Source organism: Conger conger, chromosome 4 (genome assembly GCF_963514075.1).
Source record: "Conger conger chromosome 4, fConCon1.1, whole genome shotgun sequence".
In the NCBI taxonomy this organism is placed as follows: Eukaryota; Metazoa; Chordata; class Actinopteri; order Anguilliformes; family Congridae; genus Conger; species Conger conger.
In genome coordinates this window covers 48,879,257-48,891,476 of record NC_083763.1, presented here as the reverse complement: position 1 = coordinate 48,891,476, position 12,220 = coordinate 48,879,257, and the positions used below count along the sequence as shown (strand labels likewise).

At 40.2% G+C, this 12,220-nt stretch overlaps 2 protein-coding genes across 5 annotated transcripts in view; one reads left to right on the top strand and one right to left on the bottom strand.

Moving 5' to 3' along the window:
- Positions 1 to 2,006, bottom strand: part of LOC133127644 (phenylalanine--tRNA ligase, mitochondrial-like) — a 117,709-nt gene extending 115,703 nt beyond the window's left edge. For 2 of the 4 annotated variants that reach the window (XM_061240676.1, XM_061240675.1), the window contains exon 1: positions 1,837 to 2,006. The gene's annotated coding sequence lies outside the window, so the exon portion shown is untranslated. The remainder of the gene's footprint in view (positions 1 to 1,836) is intronic. The other 2 variants (XM_061240677.1, XM_061240674.1) reach the window with 2 other exon arrangements.
- A 32-nt stretch (positions 2,007 to 2,038) lies between these two features.
- The window catches only part of LOC133127646 (LYR motif-containing protein 4A-like), a 46,045-nt gene continuing 35,863 nt past the window's right edge, over positions 2,039 to 12,220 (top strand). Inside the window, exons 1-2 of the mRNA XM_061240679.1 lie at positions 2,039 to 2,191; positions 9,698 to 9,818. Coding sequence (XP_061096663.1) covers positions 2,106 to 2,191; positions 9,698 to 9,818 — 207 coding nt within the window. The 5' untranslated portion in view covers positions 2,039 to 2,105. The remainder of the gene's footprint in view (positions 2,192 to 9,697; positions 9,819 to 12,220) is intronic.

Sequence of the window (12,220 nt, the reverse complement as noted above, 5' to 3'; positions counted from 1 at the left end):
GCCGAAACATCTGTCAAAGCTGTCTATCCTGCTAAATAAAAAAACAGTATATTTCAGCTTGAAACAGCTTGGAAATTTTTCAGTGCCATCTCATTTTTAATTTGTGTGTATTTTATTGGTTTTGACGCGCCAACCATGAATGCGCGCTTCTTGTTACAGATTTAATTATCCGGGAGCAATATGAGACCACACCTCAAAAAATGTAATAGTCCATAGTAGCTCACATTGTAGCACAACAATCCATCACAATCAGGTTCCATGAACAGATCATTGATCTTCTTGAGGTCAAAAAGGGTCCATGTAAACTCAACACACTTTTTGACCATATCCTCACAGATTTGTATGAGATTTTTCATGCTGATTTGGCCTGATAAGAAACCCCTGGAACTAAAATTACACTTAATTAACTTAATCTGGAAGATATGGGCTAACAAAGTTTACAGTAATTACACTAGACTTGTCCATTACTGTAGGTTGTAGACAAAAATGTTCTTATATCACCTTATAGGTCATAACCAGCTCTATCATTTATGTTCACCCCAAAATGAAAGGTATCAGAGTTATGAGGGAGTATAATCTTGAAATATGATTTGTGGAAAAAACTACAGTTTATGTACAGTGTATTATAATCCACATTCATCCCTGGTTTTCTTTTCTCTTGGGTAATGAATCAGTATATTGGTTTTGTACCTTCCCTTTACTTGGGAGTCATATAAAGGAAAGACAGAAAACCAGGAACTAGCTAGTAGTGAGTAGTTTATTGGGCCAATACCAATAGGTTCAGTTTAACCTACGTATTATCGCAATAGAACCAATACAACCTTGTCATTATCCCAACTTTTCTTTTTGATTAAAGATGCACTTCGGGGTGAATCTGTGTTATAGAAAATCCTTCTTTTTAGGAAATGAGTAGTTATTAGTAATGTTATGATGCGTAATATTTAATTTACAATATTATAATATTGCAATACCATTTATAATATCACTGGACATTAAGCATTAGGTCTATTTGTCATTTAGGCTACCTTTCAGATCATGTTTTATTTATTTATCTGATCTTTTTTTGCTGCAAAAAGTGCAATACTTTCTGAAGGCACTGTATATTCTTAGCATACCAAGCTTGTATACCAAGGTGGTCAAAAGATGTATACGGTATAGGTCACTATACGCCTTCGTCAAAATAACATGAAATATAAACTGACAGACTGAACTGCCTAAAAGGGCATCAAACACGTGGGTTCACATACGCTACCCAACTGGCAAGCCGTATTTCGTGACTCGGAAATGGGCTGACAGACAGACCAGTCAATGAGTCAAACGTAACCAAAAACAGGCAGGCAAACCAACTTTATCGTAATGCAGCTTTAGTTACAAGATTGTAAACCGACTCTCCAAGAGTTCCATTACTGTCCTGATATTAGTATACTGATGAAGTAATCTATTTAGTTTAATGGCACATTGGTGTCATGAAATAATTTGTAATAGTCGAAAGCTAAACTGAAGTTTAATCCATGTGGAAAAATGAGCTGTTCACTGACTTAATTACTGAAATATTGCAGCACTATAGCCACCTAGCTGCAATATCTGGTCATTTATGTTCTTTCTTAGAGTTACATACACATTTTATATCAACTTGATGTCATGTGCAGTGATCAAAGTGAGTTAGCTAGCAACCTAAATGACGTTGCTGCAATCGACTTAAATTAATAGTATCTGATGAGTGGGAAATGGTATTACCGAATAACAATGCACATAATTGCCACCTAGCTAGAAGTACCAATCGAATGTTGCAATCGAATGTACTTTTTATGTCAAAAACCGTCCAGGCGGACTCACCTTCTCAGCACTCGAGAGCGACGAACAATATTATTGAGTTATCTATGTATATGCCTGACAAATTGTACGAGTATAGTGACGTTAATTACGCAAAACATGCGTATTCTGATTATAAAATTGAACCAAACATGCTATACCGTGATTTTTTGTTACACATAAAAAACATACAACTAGTCAGTACGTAAATATAAGGTATTTTCATATGGGCAATATATGAGTATATCTTGTAGTGGGGTCCTTAGCACTAAGGTCTTGGCCTTAATTGCAAGATGGCGACTTCCAGTAGAAGTCAGGTGTTGTCTCTGTACCGAATGCTTATAAAAGAAAGCAAGAAATTCCCTTCATATAATTACAGGTATGCGCAAACCAACTGTCTTTACTGTTTGTTTTCACAAAACGGAATCACTTTTGTGAAATCGTAGCAACAGTGTTCCCCGTGGCCACGCTGCTGAAGTGACGTGCGGTTGGCACAAACGGACGATTTTAATGGACTGTTTTAACAAAAAAAGGATGCAATGAAAGTAGTTTATTCAGTAGTTTTCTTCATCGTCCCTGTTGTTTTCACGCGACTGTCATTTGTCGATGTCATTTCTTGCTATGCCATTTTCTGCCCCCCTTATCATCACAAATGTATCAATCGCTTTATACATTATATGCCATGCAATAAAATAGGAAGGAAACGCTATGTACTAAAACGGTTGCTATTTTGATAGCACTCAGACCCTGTAGATAATGATGCTGACTGGCCACAACATTTGTGCACATGAACCTGGCGAACGAATTTCCGAACTTGTGTGACAAAACTGTGTAAAAATATTTTCTGAAAGGTCCGAAAGGCTATGTCATTTTGAAAGTTTAGTGTGAGTTTTGCTTTCACTTTTGCACATTGCTCTAGTTTTGCGGTCTTTGTCCATCCTTAGCTCATAGTCTACTTAGATGCTTCTCTCGCTGCTTAAATGCACATTTTGTGATAAATCTTGACACTGATTATTGACTAGATTTGGTGGACAGGGAATTTGGAAAGGACAAATGCCCTCAATTTTATTTCCAGAAGTTCCCCAAGACCACAGTGTTTCATAACTGTTTGTCTCACCCAAGGTAGCACTTTCATGATGCTGCCCCATTTTATATAGATATATAGTCAGCTTCGGATGAGGATTGCCATCTTTAATGTTTTTTTTTATTTTCTGTTGTGCTCAATCATGTGATATACAGTACTGTGCGAAGATTAAAAGTGCCTTAATATGTCCTATAAATTGTACTATAAAGAGCTGTAAACTGTTGAAAATCTAATCAAATCAATATTTTCTCTTAAATACACTGTCCAGTGTTTCCATTAGAAATTCGGCTTAGTGTTTGCGCAGTTCTTCAACAGACATTGGCTCCACATCTGGGGTGCTTAAGGCTTTTGCACAATACTGTCTATGTGATGTTTTGCAGGTCCAACAAAATATTGTGTGTCTTATTTAAAATTTTGGAAAAGTGAGAATATACAACAGTATAATTAATTCAAACAAATTATTTAAATAGATAAATTATCTAATTAAACCCCACATAGAAGAGGTACCCCTGTGATACAATACACTGCTGGGATACTTGGCAATATAATCCCTGTTCCTCAAAAAACACTGGTTTTGTACATAGTGCATGCAAACCCACTCATGACATATGAGGTATTGGGGGTGAATGGAAATGTCTTTATCAAATTGATAAGCATTGTATGTTTCCCTTTCATTTACTTTTTTAACCGGATCAAATTTATGGCAGGACTTTGGGAATTTTAGCATATATCTAGTTATGTCTTAATTGTTAAGAAGCATGCCTTTCTTTGTAAAGGAATATAACCGCTAGTTATATCGCTGGGAGAAGATTTATCAGTTCAGAACTTTTTTTTATTTTTTATTTTTATTTATTTTTTTTGCATTCATGCCTGCCTTCTACCTCCCCTTTGTTGATGTACCACACTTCAGTGGAAGCACCCAAGTGTATTTCATGGCAATGCTTTAATGGTGCAATTTTGATGTTTGCATGTAGCCTCCATTTTGCAATAATTAACTATAATTATTTATTTTATAATTTTTTATTTAAAGCTGATGCTTTTATTTTAGCTGACACTTTTAACCAAAGCCACTTACAGTTGATTAGACTTAGCAGGGGACAATTCCCCCTGGAGTAATGCAGGGTTAAGGGTCTTGCTCAAGGGCCCAACAGCTGTGCAGATCTTATTGTGGCTGCAATGGGGCTTGAACCAACAACCTTCCGGGTCCCAGTCATATTCCCTTGCCACTTAGCCTTAAATAAACATCCAATTAATGGCCCATTATCCAATGAAGTAAATTGGGGGCATTGTTCACTTGAAGGCTTTGCGCAAACTTTTGTAAGGCTGCTCAGAAGGATTGGCTGGATAGGAGTGGCCCCTACCCTCTTCATGGGTTTCCTTTTACCATGGCATGGAGGAGACTGAAGCAGTGATAAACTGTTTAATAATTGAGATATGAAAGACACCTATTATTTCCAATGCCCTCCCCACTGAAAATTAATGCCAAGGAGAGAGAGATGAGAGAGAGAGATGAGAGAGAGAGAGAGAGAGAGAGAGAGAAGAGAGAGAGAGAGAGAGAGAGGAGAGAGAGAGAGAGAGAGAGAGAGAGAGAGAGAGAGAGAGAGAGAGAGAGAGAGAGAGAGAGAGAGAGAGAGAGAGAGAGAGATCTTACAGAGCATTCCTGGAGAAAACAGTGTGCACAGACTGGCAGAAGTAGGACAGCCATTAGGCAGAATTACCACAGAGGGTAAACACGCCTTCCTGTTAAAAATAGCTGTCCCTTGTGGCATTCATCTATAACTCAACATTATGGTGTCGGCCCATGCTGAGCTTGGCAGCTTAGTCTTGAAGCCAGCCGCACTGCAGAGAATTTGGTTTTCTGAATCTCTGATTTGTGCAATTTCAGCATACAGACTTTACCTACAGATTATTTTGGCGGTTAAGTGAATGTTGATTTTGTACATATACACTCAGTAAGCATTTTATTAGGCAGAAAAGCAAAAAACATCCAGTGAGCAGCGGTTCTGCGGACAGAAACGCATTGTTAATGAGAGAGGTCAGAGGAAAAGGGCCAGACTGGTCAAAGCTGACTGGAATGTGACCGTTAATGCAAATAACCGCACATTACAACAGTGGTATGCAGAAGATCATCTTTAAACACACAACATGTCTAAGTGGATAGGCTACAGCAGCAGAAGTAAGATAAGTCTAAATAGATACCTAATGAAGTGCTCCCTGAGCCACACCGAGTGATTCCTTTCTGGCCTCTCTCTTCCTGGATTTTGTAGTCCCAAACCTGTCCTGGTCCCTCTCAGTGACTTTGGCCCCTCGCTGAGATTAAACAGCTGGCACCATCTGCCCGTGCCCGGCGGGTGGGACAAACCCCTGTGGGCCAACCCCTCCGCCATGTTGGCTGGAAAGCCATTTATTATCCATTAGGTCTCTCAGAGATGCTGATTGGCAAATGTCACCAACCTCAGGGGTGGCAGTCAGTCATTCTCGCCTCCCATAGCAACCCGACCCCTTGCTCACTCTCACCAACAAACTCACACTGATGCACACACGTACTGATGCAGGTGTAAGCACAAAGGAATCAAAGACACACCAACATATTTGCATAGACATTAAATGCTGTCATTGTGTGCTTGCCAGTTAAGTCTGTCTTTCGTTAAACGGTGAATTGCACAACTGGATAAATATGCACCTTGCATAATAGGACATGACTGTACAGCGGGATTGATAGTAATGGATGAATTCATTTTCAGTATGCTTGTGGATGTTTTTCACTGATCTTGCACCATATTCGTAGAGCTGTATTGCACTGTGCTCAGTTCAAGAGGTTTACTCTTGTTTTGTAGTCACTACTAGAAAGATGTAGCTTTGACCACTGAAGCTGTCTTCTCTCTTGACGGACAAGACTTTCGCTTTTTTGTGTGTTTTCCAACAGAATTATCTTGTTCTCACAGATTTGCAGTTCTCTTCCCAGCTGTCTCCTGTATCGTGAGAAACCGTTTCTCCTATCTGTCAGTGAGAGGAGCCTGCCTCTCACTGACTGAACTTCTCCCAAAATGGAGGGTGCATCCATCTACGCATTCTGATGAAAGACTGATATGCAGCCTTTACGCTCTTGGACATCGGACAGGCCGTTTTCCTCCAGCCCTTAATGAGCAGACCGGTGAAACATTGACAGTTAGGGAGTGTCTCTGTGATCTCGACTTCCCCCATTTAAAAGTACAACTTAACCCGGTGTAGTTATTCAAGTCGAGGATGAAAGCTAAACAAAACAAAAGCCAATTTTTTAACCATCATGTTAACTTATGTTGACTCTGATGTAAAGTAAGTCTGCCCAACTTCTGGGGATGCAAGTTAAGCCATTGGTAGTCAATTACTTGTAATCATAATCTTGTGTTGTTGGGGCTTCTACTGGAAAGCGCAATTCAAGCCAAATCAACCACTAATTTAGCCTAACATTAACAGGTCTTACAAACTAACTTCTCTTTCCAGAAGCTTGAGAGATTTAGTGGCTGGTAGACACAATTAACCCACTCCCCACTATAACCCACTATTTTTCTATTCTTTAACACTCACTACTTTCCCATTTAGTCTTTGGGAATATAGTAAGTCATGATATTAGAAGCTGTGAACTCAGGATTCACAGATTTACGGGATGTACAGAATTGCCATGTGGAGGCCTTGTTAATTCCCTTTTGACAATATAAGGTCTGTGATGGTGTGAACCATACCAGCATATGAAGGTATTTTTTAACTTTTTTATGATGTACATTGCAGCTTGGCTCTCCACATCAGTGTAGCAAATGTATGCTCTTTCTCTATAGAGGTAATCTTACGCCAACCCAGAAATGGTTCCTGGAGTGACCAGTCACGCATTTCCCAGATCGGTGTTTATTTATCACTCGAGTGGTTAAGAGCTTTAGATGGTTTGAAAGAAGAAATGGTGCTAGAGATATTTCACTGTTTTGTGTTTCTCTCCATAGCAGGACACTGCTTGCAGTTGAATGAGTGAACGGAGAATCAGCCTGTTGTCTTAATGGCCCTGGCTGGACTGTATTGGGGAGGGAAATACATTGTCCACCTATGGACTGTATTTCTAAATTAAGTTAGAAATATTGCACCCCAGATTTGGGAAGGTTTTTTTCAAAATCTTCCTGAGAATTAAAATGATCAAATTAAAACAAAATATGTTGGCCGCCTTTGATATAGTCAACCATGAGATTCTGCTCTCATCGCTCTCTGGGATGGATGTCACAGGATCTGCACTCACTTGGTTTTCCTCCTACCTCTCTGGTCATTCCTACCAGGTGACTTGGAGGGGCTCAGTCTCTGACCCTCATCCCCTACAAACTGGAGTCCCGCAGGGCTCAGTTCTTGGTCTTCTCCTCTTCTCGCTATACACCATGTCTCTTGGTTCTGTTATCTCTTCCCATGGCCTTTCTTACCACTCTTACGCCGATGACACCGAACTCTTTATTTTCCCCCCCCGATACCCAGGTCACCTCACAGATCTGTGCCTGCTTGGCTGATATCTCTGCATGGATGACTTCCCACCACCTGAAGCTTAACCTTGCCAAAACTGAGCTTCTCTACATCCCTGCTAAGTCCTCTCCGACAATCGACCTCTCACTGATTATTGAGGACTTTGTAGTTTCCTCCTCCCATATGGCAAAGAATCTTGGGGTGACTCTTGATAACTGCCTCACCCTGGCTCCACAAGTATCCTCCACTGCCAGAACCTGCAGGTTCTTCCTCTACAATATATGCCGTATCCGTCATCTCCTAACGGAGAAAGCCACCCAGCTCCTAGTCCAGGCGCTCATCATTTCCCGCCTGGATTACTGCAACTCCCTCCTAGCCGGTCTACCAGCTTGTGCCATCAAGCCCCTCCAGCTGGTCCAGAATGCTGCAGCCCGCCCGATCACCAGTCAGCCCAGGTCGGCTCATGTCACCCCGCTCCTCATTGGCCTCCACTGGCTTCCTATTGCCGCACACATCCGATTCAAGGCCCTAGTGTTGCCATTTCAGGCTGCTAAGAGGACTGCCCCACCTTACATACAATCCTTAATCACTCCCTACTCCCCAGCTAGACCACTCCGGTCTGCCAGCTCTGGTCACCTTATGGTTCCCTCACTACGAGCACCTGACGGTCGAGCTGCACGTTCACGCCTGTTTCCCGTTCTGATAGATAGATTTGAGGATTTCTGTAATGTGTGCTGTAAAAGCCTTTTGATCTAGAATGTACAAACAAAGTATTATGATACAATATCATAATACTATGTCTGGTTTCCCCAGAACATGATACTGAAAAACCCTGTTTCATTTTTTTCTCCCTGCACATGACCAATGGCCTGTGCCGTAGCTGAAACATCCCTTGTCATTTCCAGAGGAAGCTAGGATATGTAGACCCTGCCCAAATGGGTGAAATCAATTCAATGCTTATTTCTGCCGTCTGCCTAAGGGTTACTGCTGAGAGATGAAGTAGGGTGCTCCCTGCTAACTGAAGCCCTGCCTCCCTGAGTGATGTTATGGCTAATGTTGCGTTATGGCTTTTATTGCGCCGCCCTAACTGATTTCTTACCACAGCTGCCACTAGCACAGACATGATCTGTGACACAGCGAGCATCACTGTGCTATGTACCAGCACCTTAACTGAATAGCCCATTCCCCAGGATCCAAATTTGGAAAGTATGGATAGATTATAATCCTTATGGCAGGGTTTAGTACACGTGCAGGGAGGGTCCTTGGAGCTTGTAAAGTCAAAAGAATATTGTTTTGGATTTATTGTACCTTTGTGCTCTGCACTCAAACTTAGGGCCATATTTTGGCAGTTTCCGTGATTGCAGGATAATAAAAAAGAAGTGCCCTGTAAGGATGTTGAAATTTTATCTTTAGAAAGACTTGTAAATGTAAATATGCTGCAAGGAATTACATTGATTTGCTCATAAATGTAGGAAATAGTGCATTGTATTACACTTTTCCCTATGGTGACTTAATGGTTTAAATTATATCCAAGAAGGATCACCATTTGCTGTGGTCCTGATCCTTGGTTCAATACGAGAGAAGCTTCTGGTTTGGAAAATCAAATGAAATAACTGCCCATTTAAGTGATTTCACAGTCCATTTAAAAAAGCAACTTTTCTTTTTGCTGCATCACTGCCATAGTTTCATATTACACAACCAGTAGGCCTTCATATAGTATATTATAGTGCTAAGAAATGTATTTATTTTTAAAGATTGACAGTGTAGTGTTCTGCAGTGTTTTTATTGGCGCATCCAGTATTACACCTTACAAATGTGAGGACAGAATGATCTGAAAATATTAAAAAGAGAAACTCCTTTCTCTGGTTGCGGCAAATTCCAGTAGTTGGAGCAGGTTTGCTCAATTTTACTGACTTTCTACCTTTGCCAACTAGTAAAACATTTATGTGTATGACACTCAAAACCAAAATGAAAACCACAATTGTACCAAATGATTTGTGAAGCTTTTAGCATGTCCGCAGTGTGTAATAAAAGGTATTGTTTCATATTCACGTCATTTTGTGTTTGTGTTTTTTTTTTTTTTTTTTTTAACATTTCATTGTGTCATTCAGATTGGTGGGTACAGTAGTATTACTGACTACTGAACCATTGAATGCATTGTTATTTAACCTTTATTGAACCAGATACTTGGGCAGCCAATAGTATGTCATAACCAGTGGCTGTCATAAATTGATGTCACGCTGAGGGCCATCTAATGTTTACCAAAGAATACACTATTGTTTGTTGTACCCAGATTTCACAACTCAGAGTTCATATTTCTTTCCCCAGGTCTTATGCCCTCAGAAGAATTAGAGATGCCTTCAGGGAAAATCAGAATGTGAGTGACCCTAAAACCCTAGAGGCCCTATCCAACCAAGCGTGGGATACCCTGGCAGTCATCCAGCGACAGGTAGGCCTGTTATCCCAGATCATTCCATAGGGAGGTAAAGCGGAATTCCCGCTGAATGGCATTTCCGGTATACTGCTAAGTGCTATGCTAGTGGGTTTCATCGTAGACGGCAGCAACAACAACAACAACTACATATAAGCAAATGAAGCATTAAATCATTCTTCCAACAAAATGACAAGGCTCCAGATCATCAGCAAATTATCGCTATGCATCTTTTCATTGCCTTTTTTTTGTTTTGTAGTTACGAGCGTACGGTCAGATTTGTGTATCAAATACTTTGAATCCAGTCTTCAACGCTACATAGATTCTATTTAGCTTTCAGGCCCTATTTAATAGACAGAAGTATTCTGGAAGTATTGTTCCCAATACATCGGCTTTACCTCCCTATAGACATGACCCATAGTATCATTCAAGCCCAAGTGCAGAGTCCAGGCCAAATCAGGTCCATGGCAAGATGTGTCACTCCTATCCTAACATCTCCATCTGCCCATTAGTCAGCTTGTCCCCAGCCTACTCATGAAATGCAATGTGAGTCAGCAATTGCAGCTGGCAAGAAAAGTTATCAACATGGGAGTTCCATGGCATGGCCTTTTCTTATTTCGCTGGGTCTTAAAATTTGGTTATGTGAACTGTAACCTACAGTCATTGATGGTTCCTGCAGTTATACTGTTTCCAGACCCCCATGTAAGTCTGTGGCTGACTGTAACTGATGCAGCCTCACTTACGAATTCATTTGGGAAGTCTGTTGGCATTTTTTAGCTGATCGACAGGACTCCACATAAGGAAGGTATTAGTGGGGGTGTTTGTGTATGGGCACTGTTGATTGCTTTGTAGGATCGATAACAGATTGCAGGTGCTGAAAATTGATAATGCCATCTTCTTTTTTTATGCCTCTGGACCTCTGATACAGTTGTAAACTAACCACAAAGTGCAAACGGACTGGAAAATACACAGAAGAGTCTGGACTTGATGGCTTTGGGTCGTAGGTGAAAGTGGCAGAACTTTATCCTGAGATAAATGTCTCTTTTCAGAAAGGAGTGGAGAGACGGGGCTGGCATTGTGAGGTTTGGTTTGATCATACAAAAATCTGAATTAAATACTGTATGTAGTTTGGCTTTCTTTCGAAGACAACTATAGAACATGACTAGACCTAATGAAGAATGGAATCAGTAACCAATGTCTGCATAAAAGGTGTGATCCTTTTTTATCACACCTTTTAAATGAAAAAAAGGATTTTTTGTTTTAAATGAATTCTCAGAAACTCGTGCAAGAAACCCGTTCTGTTTTTAAAGACACGGAAGGAGAATTTTGGTCTTTATTATTTTGATAGTAATATTGCTCTTTAGCCCTGTTCTGATTTCAAATGGTTTAACAGATCTTTATTTCATAACTCTTTATTACTTTTGAAATATGATAAAAAAAGAAAACGGTAATACCAAACCTCCCAATGCAAGATAATTCAAATATGCTGTATTTCTCTCTGTCAGGATAGAATGCCTGTGCCTCTCAGTTCAGTGTTTAATTAAGCTTATTCTCACATCTCCAAATATAATTGGGATATGACGCTTCTGGACTTATTCGTAATGGCTGATTGGTGAAGACTGTATTTGAACGTGCTGAGCGGATGAGATTTGAGAGATTTCGAAGGTGTGTTCGCACATTTCAGAATTGAAATTTCTTCTTCCTTAGCACTTGAGTAAAATCACGTCTGGCTACTACCATGTGTTGATCTGATGTCAACAACAGCAAGAAATATGCAACACATTATTTAGTGCTTTCATGTCATTCATGAAATATGTTAAAACAAATGATGTTGTTCAGTGACAATGTGAAGTAGAGTGTGTGGCTACAACTGAAAAACTCTTTACCAGAAACTTTATGAACTGTCGATCCATGCTCTAAAAACTGTTATTGTCCGCCTTTTACATTTTGTGCATTTCGATAGTTTTATGTTTCTTGTGTTGTGGCATTAGACCGCATTGCTTGACTGTATAGCATGTTTTTCAAATAAATGTAGCCTAACTGAACAAACTAACCTAACTTTCTCCATGGTTCCAGTTAAGGTGCTGGTACATAGCACAGTGATGCTGAATGTGTCACAGATCATGCCTGCGCTAGTGGCAGCTGTGGTAAGAAATCAGTTAGGGTGGCGCAATATCAGCCATAACACAACATTAGCCATAACATCACTCAGGGAGGCAGGGCTTCAGTTAGCAGGGAGCACCCTACTTCATCTCTCGGCAGTAGCCCTTAGGCAGACGGCAGAAGTAAGCATTAAATTGATTTCACCCATTTGGGCAGGGTCTACACTGTTATAGCATGTTTTTCAAATAAATATAAATGTAGCCTAACTGAACAAACTAACCTAACTTTCTCCATGGCTACTATATTAGAGCAGTTTA